This window comes from Ceratotherium simum, chromosome 1 (genome assembly GCF_057802395.1).
Source record: "Ceratotherium simum simum isolate JZ-2026a chromosome 1, ASM5780239v1, whole genome shotgun sequence".
Classification (NCBI taxonomy): Eukaryota; Metazoa; Chordata; class Mammalia; order Perissodactyla; family Rhinocerotidae; genus Ceratotherium; species Ceratotherium simum.
The window spans coordinates 28,293,801-28,319,814 of record NC_141900.1 but is presented as its reverse complement, the minus strand read 5'-3'; the positions used below and the strand labels follow the sequence as shown (position 1 = coordinate 28,319,814).

The 26,014-nt window shown below is 33.7% G+C and overlaps 1 protein-coding gene across 1 annotated transcript in view; it reads left to right on the top strand.

Moving 5' to 3' along the window:
- The window catches only part of PCLO (piccolo presynaptic cytomatrix protein), a 397,103-nt gene that overhangs the window by 285,532 nt on the left and 85,557 nt on the right, over nucleotides 1–26,014 (top strand). Inside the window, 3 exon segments of the mRNA XM_087445431.1 lie at nucleotides 17,827–17,935; nucleotides 18,475–18,542; nucleotides 19,566–19,780. Of these exon segments, the coding sequence (XP_087301557.1) occupies nucleotides 17,827–17,935; nucleotides 18,475–18,542; nucleotides 19,566–19,780 (392 nt within the window).

The window sequence follows — 26,014 nt, the reverse complement described above, 5'->3', positions numbered from 1 at the left end:
AATTGTGAAATACATTACTGACATGATACTTTTAAAATTTCAACAATTTTCATAACAGAACAATGAATCCATAAGAACTAAACATCTTTTAAACAACGAACCAAAAACGATTATTTGTTTGTATTGGTAGGTTGTCCAACTGGAAGTTAATTTAATAAAATTTTTGTGTGTGTGTGTGAGGAAGACCAGCCCTGAGCTAACATCCGATGCCAATCCCCCTCTTTTTGCTGAGGAAGATTGGCCCTGGGCTAACATCTGTGGCCATCTTCCTCTACTTTGTATCTGACACCGCCACAGCATGGCCTGACAAGCAAGCAGTGTGTCAGCGCAGGCCCGGAATCCGAACCTGCGAACCCAGGGCCACTGAAGTGGAGCACGGGCACGTAACCGCTGCGCCCCCGGGCCGGCCCCTAATAAAATGTTCTGAAGATAATTTGTATCTATATTATTAGCAGTAGTAGTAGTAGTAGTATTGATAATTAAATCCAATTTGTTTGGAAAATTTTTGGAAAGCCTATTTGGAGCTAAGATAGGAATATAATGTTAAGATCTGAATGTACTTTCAAGGACCTTCTTAATTAATCAATGGGAACATAGAATAGGAGAGCAAAAAGTTAAAGCTGGTGATATCCAATGTTTTCTTGTGGACGTAGCCAGAGCTATATGGAAAGTTAGCTTCTCCCAGGCCATTAGGCCTGTAAAGAAGTGAGTTCCTCTTTGTTTGTCCATATGCTGTTCTGTGAGAAAATGTGCCTGTGTCATAAATTCTAATTCATGGATATTTTTAAATTCTTAGTTTATAGTTGTTTCAATTTAGGTGATATGGTCCAGATAGCTAGCATGTCTTAAAGACGAATTGATTGGGTTTCTGGCAAGAAAGCACTGTTGGATTTATGGTTGAGAATCAGTGATTGGAGTGAAGGTGAGGTTAGCTGTTTTTGGAGTGGTAGTTTTGATTTTAGAAGTTGGCTTCTGGAATTTCCTGTCATGAAGTCTATAGTAGAAGAGCTAATTCCAGTAGTATTGTTAGAAGACACACTCCTGTGTAACTTAAGGGAGAATGTTCCTAGGCAAGAAAGTCTCTATTTCTGCTTATGCTTTTTTGGCATATGTTACAGATGGCATGGCAGTGATCAAGGTTGGCGGTCAAGAATCACACCACACAGATGAGTGAGCTTCCTTGTTCTTGTTCCAGGGGGATTACCAGGTACGGATTGGTCATTAGCGTGAGATTTCTCAAAATTCCCGAAAGCTGGTGTGTCAGATACATGTGACACAAGCTCATATTTATACAACCATTGATGCAAAGATTTTCTAATAAATATTTAGGAAACTATCTTTGGGGAAGAAAAATATAAATTTTGGGTACCTGGACTGGTAGGTTGTAATATTTTTAGGATGCAGTGATATTATACTTACCTTGTCAGGATAGTAATGATTAGCTATGTTGTCAGAGCAAAGAAAGATATTTCTCTTCTTTATCCATTTATTTTGAAATTTATCAGAGGAAAATTACATTTGTCAATATTTCTGATATGGACAGCAATAAAACTAAATAATTCCCCTGTTTTACACATTTTTTTGTATATATAATACTCCAAACCCTGATATGATTGCTTTTATCAACACGGATGGCATACCTTGAAATATTTTTGTATGCGTAAGTGATATTACATCTTCAGAAACACTCCTTTCTGTACTTAAATTTCTGGGTTTGTCTAATCAATGTGCCATAGAACAGGCTACACTTTGTGTGTGTGTGTGAACTTGGAGTGCTTATTTTGGAAGCAAGGATGCTGAGCTGTCTCTGTAATATCCACGCCAAATCTTCAACCAGCCAATGCTGTCGCATCTTTGATATATAGAGAGAATGTTTTAAAAGTCAGATCAGGATTTAAATTCAGCTTTTGTTCTTACTGCCTGCATAAGTAGTTTTAACTTTTAGTACCTTAGTGTTCTCAGTTGGGAAATTGGGATAATAATAGTCTTGCAAAATTATCAGATTTAGAAATATGTATCAGAACCATGTAGCATGGTGTTTGGCATGCTGTTTCACATAAATGGTGAAAAGAGTGTGCTTACTTGCACTTTGCAGACCTTTGATGGTAAGAAGACTATCTGCTATATCAAGCTTGAAATCTGTTTCCCCCATATTTGTACATGCTTCAGTAATTGGCAATTGACCATGATCAGTTCTGAGCTCTGAACTGCAGGGACATAGGATATTCCTAGTGGAAAAAGCACCAAACTTGAAATCAGAAGGCTCTGAATTAATGCCATCTTCATGACTTTAGGCAAGTTACTTAGTTCTCCGAGTCTACTTTTATCTCATCTGTACAATTAAGTTTCAAGACCTATCTCACAGGGTTAACGATGAATATGTCAGGACCTGAGGTTTTTTGCGTGCTTTGTTAACTGTAAAGCACTAGATGAGCTATAGAAGCTATTTTGTTAAGGATAGATGAAATTATTTTTGTAGATGACTAATAATCATATAAAGATCAGTCTTCTTGTAAGGGAACAATGAAGTGCTAGAGGTATCTGCTATAATGGTATATTGTATTAAATATCTAGCCTGAATAAATTTTAAAAAATTATAATGCATTAAGTGATTAAGCTATTTCTCATGTAAATATATCACCTTCTAACTATAAAACCATAGTTTTGGTTAATCTTTCAAAAGGCTTCTAAAGTTTTCTTCTTATCGACAATATGTTAATCAGTAAACCTCATGCTTTGATTAAAATCTATGGACATACATACAATGAATATCTGTTCATATAATTTTCATGGTCTGTTAGTCACTGAAAACACATCTTGTTAGTGAACAGAATCATGGCATAGGTGTCAGATGCCTGGCTCTCAGTGTCTGGACCAATCTTTCTCATCAATTCCTTTTGTGTGTGACTTTAGACAAATCACAGAAACTCATTGGGTCTTCAACATTAAACATAAGGGATCCTCCACAAGACCCTTCTATAACGCAAACGTATGAGGCAGTTTACCTCTTGAGGAGATATGGGGGAGACATTGAACCTTGAGAAGAAACATATAGTCAAAGAATTGGAAGGAGGAGGTGAGACAGTAATATGTGAGCCATGGTAAGCTGGGTAAGTTACATAAAAGGGAAATTCAAGTGCTAGAATTAATAATGTGAGACTAATTATGTAGAAGGAAAGAAGAAATGAGATCAGAATGGATAAATCATAACTCTAATGAAACTTAAGTCTCAGAGGTCCTCCCTCACTTGTATAGGCCCCTTACAAGGCTCCAGGAAGTTCTAGGAAATATGTGATGTATGTGGCATTTGTCAGGTTTTTAACATTTGTAATTGTTGTGATTTCTTTTGCCCTTTTAACAGATATTCACTTGTATCTAATTTGTCTTCATAATTTTATATTGTTTCTTAAAATTGCATAAGCTTCTGCTCTTACAAATCTTAAATTCAACCCTACATGAGGTGTTGTGGGTTTTTTTTTTCCAGTTTTATTAAGAAATAATTGACATACATCACTGTATAAGTTTAAGTGTGTACAGCATGATCGTTTGGTTTATATATATTGTGAAATGATTACCACAATAGGTTTAGTTAACATCCATCATCTCATGTAGATACAATAAAAAGAAAAGAAAAAAAATTTCTCCTTGTTATAAGAACTCCTAGGATTTACTCTCTTAACAACTTTCCTATATATCATGCAGCAGTGTTAGCTATAGTCAGCCTGTGGTACATTACATCCCTAGTACTTATTTATCTTATGACTGGAAGTTTATAACTTTTGACTACCTTCCTCCAATTCTCCTTCTCCCCACCCTCTGCCTCTGGTGACCACAAGTCTGATCTCTTTTTCTAGGAGTTTGGTTTTTGTTGTTGTTTTTAGATTCCACATATGAGTGAGATCATACAGTATTTGTCTTTCTCTATCTGACTTACTTCACTTAACATAATACCTTCAAGGTCTGTCCATGTTGTCACAAATGGTAGAATTTCCTCGATTTCTATGGCTGAATAATATTTCATTGCATATATATACTACATCGTCTTTATCCATTCATCCATGGATGGATACTTAGGTTGTTTCCATGTCTTGGTTATTGTAAATAATGCTACTATGAACATGGGAGATGGTGTTTCTTATTGGGGAAGGATATTGAGGTACTTTAATGCAAAATTATAAGAACTTACTGCTGTGCAGTAGTAATATACAGAAAAGGCAGATGGAGGTGATAAACAGGGAATTCAGAGAGAAGAGTGTTGTGAAGGAGTGGAGGTGAGAATATTAGGAATACTGGATAAAATGAGGAATGCAAATGGATCAAAACATTTATTCAGTAACTACTCTGTACAGGTATATCTTAGAATGATATAGAATGATATGATTCGACCTTGCTTTCAAGATGCCTACAGCCTAGAGAGGCAGTGAATAGAAGATATTCATTGTGGAGGAAAAGTTTGATCAGGGTCTGAATGAATAAAATATAAAATAAATCTGAAGAACTAGGAGAAAGATACCTTTAAGGAAAGAAAATCCTTTTCTTTAATGACTTTTTTTTTTTTTTGGCGATGTATGTTTTCTTTTAATTTCAGTGAGACAAATATAGAAATGCAGAATACATTGGTTGATTCTGCATACATTAGAACTAGTGGAGCTTACAGATATGCCTCCTCCCATCCTAAAGAATTCCAGGTAACTTTCAGGTAATTTCTAAGAGCTTATACTAGTGTAAGATGAGAAGCCACTGGGCTGACACAAGCTGACTGACATTTATATAGAATCCCTCTGACTGCTGTAACTAGAATAGTTTGAAGGAGTAAAGGGTAGAAAAATGGAGAGCAGTTTGGAAGCTATAGAAATAACACAGGTGTGAGATGTTGCGTCTAGACCAAGGTAGGAACGGGGAATGTGGTGATAAATGACTATATCATGTATATTTAAATGTCAGTACAACGTGTATGTTAAATTTCAGCTCAATGGAAATGACCTCAATATGTTATTTGTTCCTGTAAATAGTATTCAAATTTAGTAAGCCAAAAGACACTCCACCATTTTTGAACTACTTAAATCCCTGCATAATATAACAAACCTACAGAGTATTTAATATCCAAGTCTTAAATCTTGTTTTCTGCTAATATAATAAATATATTTTTTTAATAGAAATCATAAAACTTACATGTATATTTGTGTGGTTCTACAGGTGATGGTTCAGATATTTTTTATTCTTATCATTTGCAGTTTGCATCTCAGTAAGACAAAAGATGGCCAAGGGCCACAGTTTTGAATGTTTATGATGGAAAATCACTCAGTAATACTTCTTTATATATGAAAATTATTTCTCGGTCAGTATCACCTTAAGTATTTGGGAGGAAGAAAAATGAATAAACTCTCTCTCACTATTTTATAGTGCTTAGATAGTTTGCATTAATGAACTTTGAAAAGGTGGATTTGAATATTATATTGATTAGAATAACTTGGGCCGGCCCCGAGGCTTAGCGCTTAAGTGCGCGCACTCCGCTGCTGGCGGCCCGGGGTTCGGACCCCGGGTGCGCACGGACGCACCGCTTCTCCGGCCGTGCTGAGGCCGCGTCCCACATACAGCAGCTAGAAGGATGTGTATCTATGACATACAACTATCTGCTTGGGCTTTTGGGGGGGGGGCGGAGAATAACTTATTCTCAGCAGTCTCATTTTTTCATCATGACAGTATTTTCTGAAAATAACATTAAATGTAAAAGTGTATAATCAGTTGCTGTCTTGAATTTCTGTCTTCTTAACCAGTGTTCCAGCTTCTAGTCTATCTCTGCCTTCATTTGTTCATGCAGCACACATACGCATATATGGATATGGAAATTCACAGGACAGCTGTGGAGACAATTACACAAATTAATAATTTAAAATAAAGAGTATTGAGTGTAATAGGAGAAATATGTACAAAATACAGAGAAAACATGAAACTCACACTAACTTGCTGAAAATGGTAGCAACATAAGGGAAGAAAGGCATACACTCTCTTCAAACTGCAGAATTTTGTTAAAAAGACAATTTGGTCGTTGTAAACCTTTCCTCTTATGTCTTATGTTATCAAATGAATTAAGCCTGAGTTCAATGTGACCTAGCAGGCCTTTCATGATATACGCCAATCCGTTCAAACTCATCCTCATCTGTCCCCACTCTTGCTTCTCAGTGACCCACCCACCAGCCCCATTGGGATCTTCTAATCCTGGAGCCGCAATCACGTTTACCTTCTGAGAGCATTTCTTCACGAGGTTCCTACACCCTAGTAGGAGAAATCATGTCAGAAATCATAACAGATTGATATTAGTGACCCAGAATCTAGTCCTTTCCTTGGCACACACTCACTAAATATTTGTGGACTTGATGTGGTTAGTTTTATCATAATTAAATACATTTATTCATATTGCTTATACACTTAATTCTAAGATATTAGCTATTCAAATAGCCAAAATTTTATAATAAGATATTCTGTGTATCTTAAAGAGAAAAGAAGCCCTTAGAATGCCAATATTCCTGAACTTAGATGAGGGATCCGGAGACCTGGCGTTTTGAACTGCTACTAAATATGATTTCTAAAGCTGAGGTTTCACATCTGTGAAATTAGGGATAGTTACATTTACCCTACCTATTTACTGGATTTCTATAAAGATAAAATGAGAAAAAGTGGGCAAAATAACTTTGTGAAAAAAGAACAGTCATTTATTGGTACTATTAGCACAGTGAAATGGGTCTAATTTTATTCCTTTTAATCAAAAAGATTTCTTATAATCAGATTATATTCATATGAAAGTCCTTTGTAATTCGTCTAGAATATATTGCCATTATTTTTTTATGGTTGTATTCATGTTTGCTTATAAGTTATGGGAAATAATTTCTCTACGTGAGTTTTAGAGAGCTGGAAGGAAAATAGTTGAGTTATGTTCTATATATGTTGACAGATATTGTTATTAAACTGCTGTCTTCTTAGACAGTTCTGGTTTTTCAATGGAAAAAACAGTTATTGTACTATGTTGTGTACACTATAATTTATATATTGAAATTACATTGTATTTATTAAAAGTGATTGAGAACTTTTTGAATGGAATTATAACATCAAATGATATTTATTTATTGAACATCTATCAAGCCAAAGAGAATTATTTGTTAATTCTTCTTTGTGATGTGAAAAATAGAATATTGGCACTTTTTATGAAATAACACATAATTCATTTTATTTCTTTAAAGATTCTCTCAGGATGACAAAATGGTTCTTGATTCTTTATTGTTTGAAATGGCTTCTCTATTTTATTTATATCCTTTGACTCTTCAAATGATGAAAAATTTGTGCATTAAAAGTTCACCTTTTTAATTTTAATTATATCATTCATAATAATTATATAGTCTTTGGCTCAAAAATAAGTAAAATATAAAAACTTAATTAACTTGTTTTATGCACAGCAATTGACCATGTTGTAATATTTCTAGTGATGAGTCCTTAGGTTATGATAAAAATTCTCTCCTTTATCAAAAGAAACATATTATTTTCTTATACTATAAGATAAGTATATTCCAATTTACCTTTTGCTTTTAAATTTTGATTGAGAGATTTCTTTTCGCAGCTTTCCTTTTCAGAAATATAATTTCATTTTTGTCTGATTTAATGCATGATTTAAAGTTTCAACTCAGTAATCAAAGTTCTGCACATTTTATCTGTCAAATATTGTTATGAAATGGAGTTTATATTGTCCTTATATATATGCTCAGTGGAGATGATGATGGTGATGATGATTTTGATGGTGATGATGATGATGGTGGTGGTGGTGGTGATGATGATGATGTTGGTGGTGACTACGATGACGGTGATGATGATGATGATGATGATGGTGGTGGTAGTGATGATGATGATGATGACAATGATGATTTTGCCACTGGTTCAGATAGCTCCTGTATTTATTAGGAAACACGTTTTCTAGTATAAAGTGACAATATTTTTGGTTAAAATCTATTGTCTGAGTAGTGGGATACGTTTAAATAACATTTAAAAAGGAATAGCACAGAATACATGAGCTTCAAAGAAGGTTAAGAACATGATTAAAGTTAAAATCCTTAATGGTTCACTAGAGATACTTAAAGCAGAGGAAGCAATAGTTAAGACAAGCATTTCTCGTGCACAATTGTGTCATTTACCCCAGCTTCTGATGTCCATTCAATTAACTATGTATGTCCATATAATCATGAGTGCATTTTGGATTAGTCTGTTACTGTTAGCTGGTCGTGGTATTCTTCAGATTTCATGGTATTAATTTGTTAACACCATTTAATTAGAAAGTCAATAAAAAATGTCCATCCTAGGTATGTTAATAAAGTGAATTGGGAAATTAAACTAAGAAAAGTTTATAAATTTATGAGCTGAAATATATTTCAAATGAGATGATGACATCACATACCTATCATTGGATGTCTCTACGTTATATTATTTTCTTGTGATGAATAAAATTTTGCTAATCTACCCTTACCCCTTCTCTTACTTTATTCAACCACATTCTGTTTTAGTCTGTTTCAAATAGCACATCTAATTCTAAACACCCTAAACTGTAGCCGTAGAGTGACTTTGGGATCTATATCAATCCTTCCAGGAAATATTGGACTGGAATACTAGATTATTTTAGTGGTCATAGTGATTAGAAACAGAATACTATTATGATAATCTTCTTCAAGTTGGACCACAAATCGTGGCCAATTATATTCCCCTCTTTACCTTAACTCTGTTTAAAAGACACGAATTTGCAACAGCCATAGTGGAGTGCAAGAAACACATTACTTTTTTTCTGTATTAAATGTAATCAGTTGCAATCTTCCCTTATTCTCTTGGTGAGAAATTGAATCTCATTCATTATTTGATGTTTCCTGCCTTACAAGCACTGGGGAAATTCCCGGTGAGGGCCCTACGCATTCTCGAACACTGGGAGTTGAGGCCCTGTACATTGATCCACGCCACTGAGAGAGCAATGTCCAAGGCAGCACACTTCCTGGAGAGTGGGTGGGTCCCTTAATTGTGACTAAGTTTTCATGAGAGTAGTTCTGCCTAGGTTGAGCCACCGAATCTAGGGTCAACTTTTCTAATGGTGCCCCACAGAAATTTTTCTTTGAGATAATGCCATCTTCCCTGAACAATAAGAGTGAGCAGGATGCTGGCCCCTACTACCTTTGCAACCTCCAACCATCATTGTTGGGGGATAGCTCCTCCATAGAGTGGCTCTGCACCTTCCATTCCTCTCATCCATCCCACATTCTATTTCTCCTTTTTATTTTAAATTGTGGTTAGTACTCTTAACATGAGATCTATCCCCTTCCCAGATTTTTAAATGTACAATACAGTATTGTTATCTACAGGACAATATTGTTTATCAGACATCTAAAACTTATTTGTCTTGCATAATTGAAATTTTATATAAGTTAATTATAAACTCAATTCTCCCTACCCCAGCCCCTGGTAACCACCATTCTATTCTTTGCTTCTATGAGTTTGACTATTTTATACCTCATATAAAAGGAATCATGTGATTTGTCCTTCTGTGACTGGATTATTTCACTTAGCATAATGTCCTCAAGGTTCATTCATGTTATCTCATATTACAAGATTTCTTCCTTTTTAAAGGCTGAATAATATTCCACTCTATGTATAAACCACATTTTCTTCATCTATGCATCTGTCAATGGATATTTAGGTTATTTCCATATTTTGGCTGTTATGCATAGCACTGCAATGAACATGGGAGTGCTACTATCTCTTTGAGATCCTGATTTCAATTCCCTTGGATAAATACCCAGAAATGAGATTGTTAGATCGTGTGGTAATTCTATTTTTAATTTTTAGGAAACTTCATACTGTTTTCGACAGTGGCTGCGCTATTGTGCATTCCAACCAACAGAGTACAAGGGTTCCAATTTCTCCACCTCCTCACCAGCACTTATTACCTTTTGTTTTTTTGAACAATAGTCATCCTAACAGATGTGAGAGGATATCTCATTGTGGTTTTGATTTGCATTTTCCTGATGATCAGTGATGTTGAGCAATCCTCCTACATTATTTTCCCTTCCAGCAGTGCTCAGCATAATTTTCCATCAATGTGCCTATAGAAATGTGGTATTGGCTTTTTTTCTGGGAGTGGAGTGGAGAAAAGAGATGAGAAAGTGGATTAGCTTTTTTTCATTTCTAATTGTCATTGTTTACAATAAAATTGTAATGTAAAATGATATATTCCACAACTTTCTGTATGTTCAGTAATGTCTTCAACTTTTATATGCCCAAGTCTTCATAAATAATATCTATATTGTCATATAGATAATTAATACAGTTTCTAAATTATCTTTATTATAATTAAGATGAAATTATAAATCATTTATATTTTCTTTGTGCTAGATTTTACGTTTGGACATTGTGAATATTCAGGCGGGCTAGGATGTAGGTTTAGTTGGCATAAGTTGAATGAGTTCTCCTGTTTACTGATACTAACGTTGGCCTGATAGACAGTTAGATGGAGTTCATATTTCTGCACTGTGTGATGTTAGAAAAGTTGTCACCTCCTGTTTCACTTTTCTAATATATTGTATAAAAGACTAAAACTAGAGCATCTAGAAGGATCTTGCTTGCTTTATAACAAGTGTATAAAATAGTTGTGATGTACTTTTATAATACATTTGATTCATGTAATCCTCCTTCAATGAACTTTTTATTGTTCACCATTAATTCTGCAAAATACGTGATAATCTATTTTTTTTTCACTTTACATTTATTTTTTTATGCTTGAAGCTAAATCTATTGTAGATCTGTGAGTGTACAAGTCATTAATACTAACTACTTTCAGTGTACTCAGACCCAGAAAAGAAGTTTGGGTAAACTCAGTTCAACTGTAGTCTTTGGTATTTCTTAATACTTTTCTGTTCAAAATGTTGTGTGAAGTTTTTAAAATGTAAATTAATTTCATTTGAGAATTTATATATGCAGGCCATACTTTGCTGATTTTAATTGCTTGTTCTTCGCAAAAACTGAATGAAAGAAGAAACATGGAGAGTGAATTGCTCAAGATTACACCCCAAATTAATGACAGTTTCAAATATGGAATTTAACTTCTCCAATTCTGAGCTATTTGAAAATATATCCAAGCTGTATAACATTTCTCTATAGAACTCTTGTCAATAGTCTGTCCAAGGATGGAAATAGAGTATATTATCATAGCATATACTTTCGATTAACAATCTGTTTCATTTATATTGGGCTTGTGTTTACTCAATGAAAAATATCCAATAGCTTAAAGCAAAAAAGTGTAAATTTACCACAAATCTTCTATAGATGTACGTTTAATAACTACTGAAATTTGGAAGAATATGTATTTATAAAATTTACATTAAAAATTCTAATGAGTTTAATTCTGTTATCTTTATACTATGAAGAGAAGAAATTGTGATATATCAAATATTTTTAAAATGTGTATTTTAATAGAGTAAAATTTTGATATTTTGGATCGAAAGCAACTTTGAGTTTAAATGTTATTAGCAGTAGGTATTTTGTCTGTTTGGCCTGTAAATTTAAACCAAACTTAGATTCAAACTGCAGATTGGATGTTCCAACCCCTGAGTTAACTATCCAGGAACAAATGTAGCAATGCCCAGAGAAGATAAACCAGGTCGAGAGATGCCACAGGAGCCCTGGGGAGCCAGGACCCGACAGAAGAACCTGAACCACTGCCACTAAGGGCAGTGAGAAAATGTGGGGGATGCGAAACAGAAAAATTAGATGACGTAATTCTATGCTTGAAAGTTTTAGTATATATGGAAGGAAAAATTGTAGGTAAGAAAAATAATTAAAAACAATATGGAAATTTCAGAATTCTAAAACATTTGTTAAATTTCTCATGTAAACCTGCAGCTCAAAACTTTTATTTTCATAAATTGTAAACACACAGTTGTTTTGTTTTTCATTCTGTCATAGTCATAGTATTCTCCACATCATAGAGTAGAAATTAACTGAAACAGTGATCTAGCAAGTATAATCTCCCTTGAGGAAGCCATCGATGGTGGATTAACCTACTTGCTGAAGGTCACGACAGTTGGTAAATATTCAAGCTCAATGTGAATGGAATTTGATTATGGGGAAGAGAAAGTATCAATAGTCAACTACTAGCAGCACATTGGTTCATAAAACAAATTTCTGATAGATAAAATATTTATCTTTCTGAAAACAGTGCATATGGTCTTTATTGAAAGATTTAATTTTTTTAATGCTACATATCAGACACACACACAAACACGCACACACACACACACTCTGTTCTATTTGAAAGCATTACTAGAATTATTGGGTAAAAAAACAATTACAGGGGCTGGCCCCGTGGTGTAACGGTTAAGTTCAGCGTGCTCCCCTTCGTTGGCCTGGGTTCGCGGGTCTGGATCCCGGGCACGGACATACACTACTCATCAGCCATGCTAAGGTGATGACCCACATACAAAATAGAGGAAGACTGGCTCAGATGTTAGTTCAGGGGTAATATTCCTCACCAAAAAATAAATAAATAAATAAATAAAAATGAAATATTTTATTGTAGTCTTTTTTAGCAATTCAGACTCCTTTTCAATAAAATGAAATTCAGATTATCTTCCTTCCAGTGTATCTCTAGAGACGGTCTCCTAGTTAATGGAAATTGTTCTTATGCCCTATTCAAGTTGTGAGGTCATTTTAAACTTATAACTTACTCAGGTGGATCAGGGAATCTTAGGGTTCCCTGCAAGTATCTAAGAGTACGCATAGAGTGGGAACTGGAGAATGAGGGGAAGGAAAGCTGGTAGATGGGGCCTGCTTCAGTGAAAGTAGCTCCATTTTTATATATTTTGTATACTGAGGCTCTATTTTAAGTTTTGTTTGAACTGTGGGTTCTAAGAGTAAAAATAATAGCAATAATAATGACAATGACAAAAATGGCAACATTATTATGAGATTAGCTCTTCAACAAGATACTTTTCAACCTTAAGATTTTATGCTTGTAGATGAGTTTCCTCAGGAAAATATATCTAGGTTTTGAATATCTTATCATGATTGCTGGCGTCTCTTTTGTCTTGTAAATGAGCAGGACACTATTGAAACACCATTTTTTTCCTTTGCCAAGGATTCCCTCCCTCCATTCTTTGCTCCTTTTCCTCTTTTCCACCCTTCTTTCTTTCCTTCCTTCATGTTAACGTATAAATAGGTTAAAATTGTAAAATATAAAAAAGAATAAAATCAATCTATCTATTTACGTGTTTCCCTTGTATTAACACAGCCTAACTTGAAAATGAATGAGTATTTAATATAACTGATGTGGACAGTGTATTGGACCCCTGAAACTCACTTGCAGAGTTTGTTTGCTATCTAGAAAGCCAGGGCAGATGATCAATTCAGCTGAGTCTCAGCTGCTGCTGCTAGTTTATAAAGGACTCTTGAGAGCGGGTGTCCAAATTTAGGAAATTAGTCTATAGTCATGGTTAATAAGATGAGTGGATAAAATTACAAATAATTTATTATATGCACATATATTATTAATTAAGTTTGGGTTTGTTTTATGTTTTTCACCCCAGCTACATCAGATTCTCATTTTATAGCACTCTAGCCTCAGTGGTTCACGTAAGGTCCCCTCCTCAGTGTGTGTGGTTTTTTTGTTTGTTTGTTTGTTTATTCATTCATTTATTAACTCGTTCATTTTCCTTTGTGTCATTTCCTTTTCCTATTCACTTTTTCCCTCCAGGAGCAACTATTATAATTTATGTGATATGTGTTATTTGTTTGTAAAATATATAATGTCAATTTGTGTGAATATCATTTTAATGCACGTAAATATCATTGCCCTATAGATCAGATCTTGTGTCTCACTTGTGTTTACTTAACAAATGATTTTAAGATGGATCCACCTTTGGTGTTAACACCTAATCTGGTCTGTTGCCTGCAACCTCTGCCGAGTGTTTCCACGTGAGCATTTACTATATATTCATTGTCCATTTCTCCTGATACCACCAGCTCCTCACAAATAGACAATCAAGAAGAAGATTTCTGAGTCATAGGGTGTACATGTGCTTAATTTAATGATGTTCTGCCACTTTGCCCTCCAGAGTGGTTGCACTTATCTGCATTCTCATAATTACATGTTTATAAATTGTAAACAAGCAGTTGTTTTCTTTTTCATCCTGACATAGTCTTAATATTCTCACATCATAGAATGGGGATAAAGTTGAACAACCATCTAACAAGTATAATCTCCTTTGAAGTCAAGGTCCACTAATCCCACATCTTGGTAAACACAGTATTTTCTGGCTTTCAAACTTTTTGCGATATGATGAGAGTTAAGTAATATGTCATTATTGCTTTAATTTGCACTTTCTAATCATAATGAGTCTGGCCTTTTAGTCATATACCTACAACACTTTTGAATTTCCTTCTCTGTGTCTCATCTTCATTTTACTAATTGCCAAGATATTGCTGTTTTTTTCTAACAGAGTATCATGTTTTGTTAATTTTTATAAAAGCATAAAATATTAGACACATAGGTGGTGATCATCACAAAGGTGATGAATTGTGTAGTGCCTGCCACATACTAGGTTCTGAAAAAATATTTGTGGAATAAATAAATAAAAGTCATGAGCTTTTGTGTGATATATGTTTGGATATACAGTAACCTATAAGATTTCAACTGTTAACTCAATAATTTTAATCCATTACATGTTTTTGAAGTAATGGTAAATATTAAATATACACAAAGAAATAACACGCATGAAATTGTATATTATAAAGATAAGAACAGCTTTTGCTAGTTTGAAGAGCATACAAAATTAAGTAATCCCAGAAGTTATAAAAACACATATTTGACAATGTTTTATGTTGATTGATTTTTTAAAATTCAAAAATTGCCTGATTATTGTCTTTTTTTGTTTTTTAATAACCCATTATGCATAAGATTTTGAGTAGCAAATTCTCTTTACTATTGCACATTCAGCAAAAATTCAAATTATCTTAGTTTTCCTATTAGAAGTTAGTAGAATAGGCACTTTCTAGGGCTATAATTGACGTATCATCTCTACAATCTCAAACTTGAACAGTTAACATGCATGTTGATATAATTTAAATATAAGAAAATATAAATTTTTGTTCATAATACTAAATAATAGATATAACCATTCATGTATACACTATCTTCCGGGAATTATTTCTAAAACAAAATCAGAGTAAAAAGTTATCTTAAGATTGAATATGCTTACATTGAAATGAATTAAATGATAAAATACTACTTTAGTGAACTTTCATGTAGTATGATCATTTTCAACAAATTTTTGTGTGCATTTTAAAAGAGTTTATAGGAGTTTACAATTAACAAATATTTTTTAAAAATATCGTGTTTGGGGGCCGGTCCAGTGGCATAGTGGTTAAGTTCGTACACTCCACTTCAGCGGCCCAGGGTTTGCGGGTTCAGATCCCAGGTGCAGACCGATGCATCGCTTGTCAAGCCATGCTGTGGCGGCGTCCCATATAAAGCAGAGGAAGATGGACATGGATGATAGCCCAGGGCCAGTCTTCCTCAGCAACAAAAAGAGGAGGATTGGCAATGAATCTTAGCTCAGGGCAGATCTTGCTCACAAAAACAAAAAATATATATCATATTTGAAATCACATCATAATTCTCACAACTACTGAAACCATCTTATGAATTAATAAGGAGTGGTTTGCATACTCACTTTGTTATTTTAGTGTGGTTCTTGTAGGATTTGTAGGAAGTTCGAGAGGCAATGGAAAGGGGAGTTGTTATTAAATGACTGTGTTTAATTAGTCACATTCCCTGTAGTATCTGATAGTCACCATTGGAAACAAGCCCAGATAAAAGAACTGGCAAAAACTTTTGAACTGCAGTACTGCACCAACTCTGGTGGGAAACTGAGGGAGGGGAAAAGAAGTTCAGCTGGTGTATCACGGGACAGAGCAGATCATGTGGTTCATGGTCTCAGGTACATATCCAGGCAAGACCCTAGTTATCTGTATATTTTTTTCAGCAATTTTATTAATAATTCTAAATAGTTTTCCTTTTTTTGTGACTAGAAACATTTTTCATTTCACTGGATAATTATGTTTTGTAAATTTGCCCCTTTATTTTGAGATGTAAAAAATGAGGAGGTAAATCCATCAGAAAAAGCATGAAGATTGTACAGCTATTTCTTTTCATAAAATATGCTCCTGCAGAAAAGTGACAATGCAATTTCTGAATTATAACACCATTAATTTGTTCCAATTCAAAATCATCTGTTCATAAATGTACTCTTTCTCCTGACTAAAAAAAAAGTGTTTTTCAGTGTGCTTTCCCTCTTTCAATGTGCTAAATTTTTCTTTAGTGGTATTATCACTGTCTTTTATGTAATTTTATCATTTTATGTGTACAACAGCCTGGGATTGTTGAAATAAACCTAAGGCCCATCTGAAGGTAAAGTTTGCTTGGAGTAAGTTATAGAAAAGTCATTTTTGTTTGTGTTATTGTGGGCATTTTTATGGATTTCTTTTGCCATTTCACTGTAATAAAAGCATTTCCCTTACTTGTTTGCAACCGGGAATATGCTTTCCAAGGTATATCAAATTCATTAAAACTTTTAAAGACTCAGTCATGCCATGTTTAGAATTTCCTGTGAAGCCAATGGTGAGCAATAAGGAATTTCACATGGGCATCTGTGAAGCTCATTGAAAACCTAATTGTTCAACACGTATTTCTTTTTATTTAAATTATAGCTTTAGTTATGGCATACAGCTTTTTTTTTTCAGGTAAAGGTGGTAGCATTCACAAATATTTGGGCACTGTAACTTTGGATGGTTTTATCTAATTTATATCCAACTCACATAGCCACATATTAGAACTATGTGATTCCTGCCAAATATACCCCCCTAAATTATTTTGACAGCTCATATAAAATGGACCAAAGAAACTAAATGTAAAATGTTGAAATATTAATTATAACTACTTTTTTAATATGAAAATTATCTTTCTAGATAGAGAGGAAACATGAAATGCCCTATAGCCAATCCTGCAACATAATTTACAGGACTCAGTGCAAAATGAAGATGTAGGGCTCTGTGTTCAAACATTATTAAGAATTTTAAGGTAATAACACCAAAGCATTAAACGAAGCATGGGGTCCTCCTGAGCACAGGGCCTTGAACTACTGCACAAGTCACCTACCCATGAAGCTACCTTCTCTGTGACATTCCTGCTTCTTCCATTCAGGAATGTCTTACATGCAGTGAAGAAAAAGACACGAAGTGGAAATCCGTTTTATCTGAGCAAAGTTGAAGCTCTAACAGTTTCTTAAGAGGAGCTTCACAACAAAATCCTTGTTTCTACTTTTTTCCACTACTCCCATTCCACGATATAACATGGAATTTTACACTCTTCTAGTTGCTTGTCCCCATGGAAAAATTATATTGGTGGTGGTGGTTATTTTTTCTACACAAAATTGGTCTAATGAATATATATTCAATAATGTTTTCTTTATAACAGTATGAACAAAATGCATGTGTTTGATAATGTTTAATAGATTTTCAAAAGCAACATTTTGCATGTTGTATTAGATACATTTTATGTGTTCAGGTAAGTTGACGAGATCAAACTACATATAGTTTCGGTATTAATGCTTCGGAGAACTTTGAACTGATGTTCTCTGAAATGGTGTGCTGCGTTGGTGTTTGAATGCAAAGCAATGTCTTCTATGCCCTGTGGACCCAGACTAGAAATAGCATACATATTTTATTTTATAATTGAATTTGTCTTTTTAGGGATGCAAGTATTGGAATGGAATGGAATTCCTTTAACTTCTAAAACATATGAAGAAGTGCAGAGTATCATTAGTCAGCAAAGTGGGGAAGCAGAAATATGTGTAAGACTGTGAGTTTTTCCCCATCTTTTTGTTTCCATTTTTTGGCTATTCATGGCTCTTTTAATTTAAAATTGTTAAGGTGGAACCTTTGCCAGTCAGCAAGATTTTCTGTAATTAGAAAATAAAGTGAATACAAGCTTTATAGATTTCTTGTGAGAATCAAAGTCTAAAGCATAGAAAGAATTCAGCTAATTTTGGTTCTGATTATGTCAATAGCTCTCCCCTTTCATGCTTTTATTAAAACATGCTTCATTTAAATGAAAGCCTGAACCCATTTAGATTTCATAGATGTGTATAGCATTTCAAAATGAACTTACATTTAATCCATAAAGATTTCACCTTAAATAATCATTTTTATCAGCTGACTTTTAACAGCATTGCAAATATGTATTTGGTTAGAAGGGTGAGCATGCTTTGAAATTGCTTTCTATCATTAACCACTTCTCATTTACCTACTGAAAAAAATAATCAGGGTAGTTGCAATAAAGGGCCTTTTGTCTCAAGCTTCCTCAATGTCTTTCTTAGTTTTTTTTGCTTTAATTTTTAGGGACCTCAATATGCTGTCGGATTCTGAAAATCCCCAGTGCCTGGAACTCCATGAACCACCAAAAGCTGGTAGGTGAAAGCAATCTGCTTTCAACTGCAGGTGAAGAAGTAGAAGTAGTTGCAGAGGTAGATGTAGCTGTAGATGAAGATATAGACACAAACAACAATATAGGCAAAAATAAAGTTATGGATAGATGTTCATATATTTGTGTATTTGAAAACAAAATCAAAAGCATCATAGCTATGTTTTTAGAAGTCTAGGGAAACATATTTGCATGTTAGACCCACTAAAGAAATTCGTATGAAGTTCTTTCTGTGTGAGTTCACATTTTTACTTCTTTAAAAGTAAATTCATCACATCAAAGTAATCCATGGAGCCATTTATTTTTGGTTTTATATAATTTTTAGATAATATTCGATTCTTTTTAGCGTAACTTGGTTTTGATATACTTATGCCAGAACCTTTTGATTACATTTTTATAATAAATAAAAATCAACATGTAATTTCATAATACATGATGAAATAGATTTAACTCTTTCTCAGATAACAAATATAGTATACAAATTTAGATCAATTATAAGATTAAAAATATCACCTATTCCTTTGTTTAACAAATATTTATTTAGCACTTCCTATGCTACAGGCCAGCATTCAGTCTGGGTTATTGCACTAAATGGAACAGACCAAGGCGTGTAGAATTTTAATGCAACTATAAATGTAAATATACTCTTTGAAGTTTCCCCCTTAGAGAAAGAGATATGTAAGATTTAGAGAAGGAAAAATAGCCAATCATACAAATTAAATTCCAGTGAATAAAATAGAATATTTTATCATTCATACAATTCTGTATATAAAACATTAAAAACATTTTTCTGAAGCTATAATGGGAAACTCGATTTCCCTTTGAAATTCAGCATTCTTTCACTCTTTGCTGAGCCTTCTACACTTCTTTAGATATAGATACATTTTAAAAAATTTAGCTTGTTTTGTAAGTAATATTTTGACTTTGTCATCTAGAACACAAATAAGTTCCATAGTATTAAGTGCCTGTGAAGCTGGGAAATATGTAAAGCCATTTCATTTTGTTATAGTGGATAAAGCGAAATCCCCAGGGGTTGATCCTAAGCAGCTGGCAGCAGAGCTCCAGAAGGTTTCACTACAACAGTCACCACTGGTTCTGTCGTCTGTCGTTGAAAAAGGATCTCACGTTCATTCAGGTCCTACATCAGCAGGATCGAGTTCTGTTCCCAGCCCTGGGCAACCAGGGTCACCCTCGGTGAGCAAAAAGAAACATAGCAGCAGCAAGGTGAGAAGTGTTCAATGTCACCTCTAGTTACTTATTTTCTAGCTCCTTATTCAGACTAGGAGATAGGAAATACAGTATCATTTTCTAAGTTTTTCTGTGTGTGTGTGATTTCTCATTTCCTAATGATCTATTGAAACAGAAACATTTTTCCATTTCCAAGTATATAACTGGTTAAGATGTATCAGGATGATGTATTTCTACATTTCTTAAAATATTTTAGTAGTTATTATTGTGAGGAACTTGAAAAATGTGTCTGATGCTTCGTATCTCCTGGTTCTTTTTTCTTTGTTGTTGTTGCATAAATCTGAACCTCCTTGTATGTCAAATATGATCTTTGCATCTTCTTGGAAACATGAGATATATATTACATTAGGTTTTCTAACTTAAATAAAAAAGTAAAAGGGACACAGAAGTAAAGAGAATTTAGGACAATAAGAAACAAAGAAAACCAATAACGTATTGCCATTTTGAATTTTATCCGTAATTTAATACTAATAAATTTTTTCTTGATGCAAATCTTCATTTGAAACAAATGTTTCTAAAAATATTATTTCAAAATTGCTGGGGGAATTAAAAGAGAACATAGAATTAATTTTTTAACCTAATAAGAGCAGATGAAAATGTAAACAATTTGTCATTTTTCCCTCATAGATTTGATTCTTAATAGAGAAACTTGCCTCATGTTGATAAATACATTGGAAAAAGTATTCTTTTTTTTAAAAATGTATAAAGATTTTTCTTTATGTGGTGACATATATGGGAGGGACAGGCAATCTTGGAGTAAAATGGACTTCAGAAAACAAAATTTGTTTTCCTAAGTATAAAAACATAGCAGATGTCACCAAAAATCACTTTTATTCAGAAGCAAACAACAAAGGTAGGATGATTTTGATCATTGCATCATAGAATGACTTGTTCCGAACTAAATACAGCAAGGCTTCACTAGGAATAATTTCAAGGATAGTTAGACTAAATTTCAAAATAAATTTTTACACAACTGTATTTTACCACATGCAAGTATGTATTAATTTTGAAGAATTATCTCATGGAGGCTCTATTTTAATAATCATTTAAAAATAATTTGTACATTAGTCAACTAAAATACCAACATAATTAATACTGTTTCTGTTTTTTAGATGGTTTCATGTTATATAAATATAATTTGAAAGTATTTAAAGACAATTTCTTCTTAAATTTGGCAATTACTATCTCACATAATATTGTTTATATTTTTCCTGTTCTTAGATTTTTTGTATATTTACTAGTTGTTTAATCACTACTTATTAGGTACTATGATAAAAGGTGAGGCACAAAATAAATCCAATAGAGTCCTTAACCTCAGTTACAAAACTAAAAGATTTTGGATTTTAGAGATGTTTCTCATATTAGCTATAAGATACAGATTCTGAGTTTCCTTTTATTTCATTCTTAATCTCTCTTTTTAGTTAATCTCAGCCACTATGTGCCTTCAGACATCATTTATATGCTTACTATTTCCAATTTTATTTTTAGCTGGGACCTGTCTCTTGAATTACAGACTGATATTTCTAATTCTTTTCTCAATATCTCCACCCAGAAGACCTAAAGACATGACAACTCTGCCAGCAAAGTTTCCAAAGCAAGCACATTATAGTTCTACAAGTCTGTCGTCCTGATATTTTTTTATTTCAGCAATTGACATGACCATCCTTCCAAGAAATTAAGCATAAATTTAAGAGAGAGTACCATTACCTCTTCTTTTCTCTTCACTCACATTGTCTAATCAGTCACTGAATCCTAACCCTGTGAATTCTAATTTTCTAATAATTCTCTGGTAATTTTCTATCTTCTCTGAACTCACCATTTCCTTTAGCAAAGCATTATTATTATTTTTTTGGCCAACATTATTGCACTCAATACTGGTACCTCCAATCACCAATCTTTCTTCCTTCCTCTTGAACTGCGCTCCAACTATCTGCTCTGTGACACAATGGTCTGATTGGGTCACTATCCTGTTTACTACTGCCCCCACTTCTGCCTATGAGCCTCTCCTGCTCGTTCTAAAAGGGCCTGGTCAATGGTTTTCCTTGAGAGATTATCACAGTAAGCATAGTGTTGTCAGATCTTTACAAATAGCCTTGCTGGTAAGTACTCCACTTACTAGGGTTTCTAACTCATTCCTGCTTTCCCAGACATTTTTGGATGGCACCTCAATGTCAGGGGTCATACTTGGTACCCAAGATACAAAGATGGATAAAATTCCTTCCCTGCATACCAGGTAGACCAGTGGTTCTAAAGCGTGCTTCCAGTCCAACAGCATCAACATCATCTGGGAACTAGTTAGAAATGCAAATTATTGACCCCACCCTCCATTTTCTGAATCAGAAACGCCAGGATGGGACCAGCAACTTGGGTTTTAATAAGTTCTCTGAGTGTGTGTGATGCCTCCTGAAGTTTGAGTAGAGCTGACCTAATTACAGATGAAGAATGATACGTAAACACGTTCAATGAAGGTATAACATTGGAAGTTATTACAAAGCAGAGTGACGGCACCTAGGAAAGTGGGGTTAGGAAGCTGGTGTTTAGCTGATAAACTGATTTTGGTAAAGGTGAAAAAGGGACCAACATTCCAAGCAGAGAGTGCAGCATGAAAAAAATGTCAGAAACAAAAAATTGCATGCCTAGAACATAGGTGTACAAAAGATACAAGCATTAGAAATAGAGGAGAAGCCTGGATAGTTGTAAATTGGAGGACATTATATGCCATGCCTGGCTTTTACACTACAACTCGCAGGAAATGAAGAGCCAGTGATAAGCTTTAAGGAAAGATGAAATAAGAGTAACAGGAAACTTTTCTCCATGAAGTCTTTCCGTATTCTAATCCTTCCCGAAAGTCAGAAGTTATCCTTCCTTCTTCTCTTCCTCCAAAGTGCCAGATGCTTTATGTGTCTCTTGGGACAACTGATATCTTAATTGTAGTTATTTGTTTGCTTGTTTTATCCTTTGAATTGGGCTGCAAGCTCCTTAAGAACCAAGAACCATTTCTTATTTTCTCTGTTGCCCCCTAAGCACATAGTAGAGTTGCTTGCACAGAACAGTAACAACAAGTAAATATTGTGATCTAAAGCCTCAGTGGTACTTGTGAGTCTCAGTAATATTATGGATGTACAAAATTTGATTTTTTAGCATGTGTTAACTTTTTTGGCAGTGATTAGAAGATGAAACAGGTATTGTAGGACAAACATCAAGTAAATGGTATTGGCAGGTTTTATCATATGCAGTAATTCTTCTCTATGCGAAGAATGTGGCTTAGATAGTTTTTACAGCATTTTTGCTAGAATTAAAGTTATAGAGCTGCACTGTCCATAACAGTAGCTGCTAGACATATGTGACAATTGAACACTTGAAATGTGGCTAGTCTTAATTGATATATGCTGTATATGTGAATTACATGCCAAATTTGAAGACAGTATGAAGAAAAGAATGTAAAATATCTCATTACAATTTTTATATTGATGTCATGGTGAAATGATAATATTTTGAATAGATTGGCTTAAATAAAATATATTATTAAAAATTAATTTCACCAGCTAATTTTTAAATTTTTAATGTGATTACTAGAATATTTAAAATTACCTGTGTGGCTCACATTATATTGGACAGTAATGGTATAGAGATTACTAACTCCCATTAGTAGTGATAACAATAATCAAATCTGATTATTTTTGAGATATATATGTATATAATATTATATGTACATTCTTAATTGAAATGTATAGTCACTAAATGCTAACACCTTTTTTGTGTGTTGTGTGAAGAAGATTAGCCCTGAGCTAACATCTGATGCCAATCCTCCTCTTTTTGCTGAGGAAGATTGGCCCTAGGCTAACATTTGTGCCCATCTTCCTCTACTTTATATGGGACGCCTGCCACAACATGACTTGACAAGCAGTGCATCGGCACGCGCCGGGGATCCAAACCCACAAACCCTGGGCTCCCACAGCAGAGCGTACACGCTTAACCGCTATTCCACTGGCTGGCCCCTATATGCTAACACTTTTGAAAAAATGGAATTACCTATTCATCTTTTGAGGGGTTTATCTTCAACATTTAGTTAGCACAGAGTTTCTTGAAATATTTTTGCTGAATGAATGAATAAATAAATAAATTTAATGTATTTCTTTACCCCTCAACATGTAGTATGCATGAAAGGCAATATTTCTTTTATTTGTTCTCCAAATCCTACAATGTTAAAAAATTTATATTGAGAGATTATAGAAACATCAAGTGATGGTCTGAAGCTTATATATCCCTTAGTCAGGTAATATAATATGTCCAAGTATATCACATGTTCTTTGGATAATTTAGATAATTATAGTTTTAACTTCTTTGTGTTTTCATTGTGAGACTAATTAAATATTAAATTACAAAACATTAATGTAACTGAATATATTAAAACTAAAATATTTAAATTATAGTTATCATAATTACACATTTAGATATTTAGAACACCATCTATTAAACATTATAAATGATTATTCATAAGTAATTATTAAACTATTAATAATACTCTAAATGATTCCTTCTGAGTAAATGCAGGTAAAATATGTATCTAAATTATTTAAATATATGTTTAAATTATATGTTACATAATAAGACTATTTTGAATTATTATTTTGCTTAACCTAATTCAATATGAATTTTTATCTTCAAAATTTTTATTTTACTGCCTCAAGCTGTTTTGTCTCTGAAATTCTAACCAAACATTCTTCATTTTGTCTTTAAAGTCTGAATAATTTCTTTCAAGTCATGGTATAAATAAATAATTTAACTAAAGTGCTTATTAATTTTAAATGTTCTTATGAAATGGGTCCTTGGTTTCCCAAACTTTGGTGGTCATGGCACCCTTAACATCACAGTAATTTTTTCATGGCGCCCTACGCCTAAAGAAATACCTAAAACAATTTTATTTGTTAAGTAGTTAGGTCTAAACAATTTAATTAGTATTTATGTCCTAACATCTTGGTAACCATTGGAAAAAGTAGTACACATAAAATGTATTTGCTTCATTGTCAATAACTAAAATTGCATATCAATGGGATATGTGTACCCGCTGGGTATTGCACAACTACTCAAACCACAGAATCAGATTGGGCACTAATGCTCTCGTTTCCTCTTCCACACTTCCTCTTCCTCACTCAAAAAAAGTGCAGTACAGTTTTTATCACCACAGTCATCAAAAACCAGCATCACAAAGGTATGACATCATTGAAAGGAAAGTAGTTGGCTCTAATCTTGAAATGTAACTACCTAGAGCTGGTAGTTTGCCTGGTATCCAACAGATATTGCTCTTTTTCCTTCTGTAATTTAAAATATCCCTTTGTGCTCTTATGAGTTCACTGTCACACTCCAGAACAATTAAAAACAGTCCATAAGTTTATTCTCTGTGTTAAATCTAGTTATGTTTGCATGATCATATGTCAAATGAGCTACAACTGTCAAAAAGAAATGAAAACAAAATAAGTTACCGATAGTCACTCATTGCTTTTTTTTGGTCTTATTTTTGACATTTTATCTCAGTTATTCTTCAGCTTTCCTCACCGAGATGCAAGGATATCTGGTTTTAGGAAACTCCCCATCTTTAATCAAGATATAAATAGTTTCAGGAACTTCTTTTTCTAGATTAAGTTTGCTTTTCTTGAAATTTAAACAGTAAAATAATTATTAAGTAAATATAATTGTTCAATACCCAACAGTTTATCCTTTGCAAACAGAGCACATTTTAAGTATTAATAAATGGCCATTCTTATAAGTGGGCTGAACAAATAAAGGATATATGGCTTAGAATTTTAACCCCTACGCCATAACTTTACCAATGATTACATTATGTTTATTCTTTAGTTATTTCACAGAACAAGACCTGGAATATAGCTATCTTCTTTTGATTGCTCCATTTTATAGGATAAAAATATAAAGGAACAGGTAGCAGAACAAGGATATCCATCTAAATATCATGGATCTTTCTTTTTCCAGTTAATTTATTCAGCAGTATGAATCCGTTTACCAGATCACATTCCTAACTGTTTTTAAAGCTTTACTGACATAGGAACTTATTAAGGAAATGAGAACTTACATAGAATGGGATGGAATTCTAATTAGGGAGTGTGAAATATTAGGAAGCGATTGCCTGGATGCTTCACTCTAGATGGAGCAGGGAGAGGCTAAGCACTCACAAAGAAGTACAAGGATGGACTT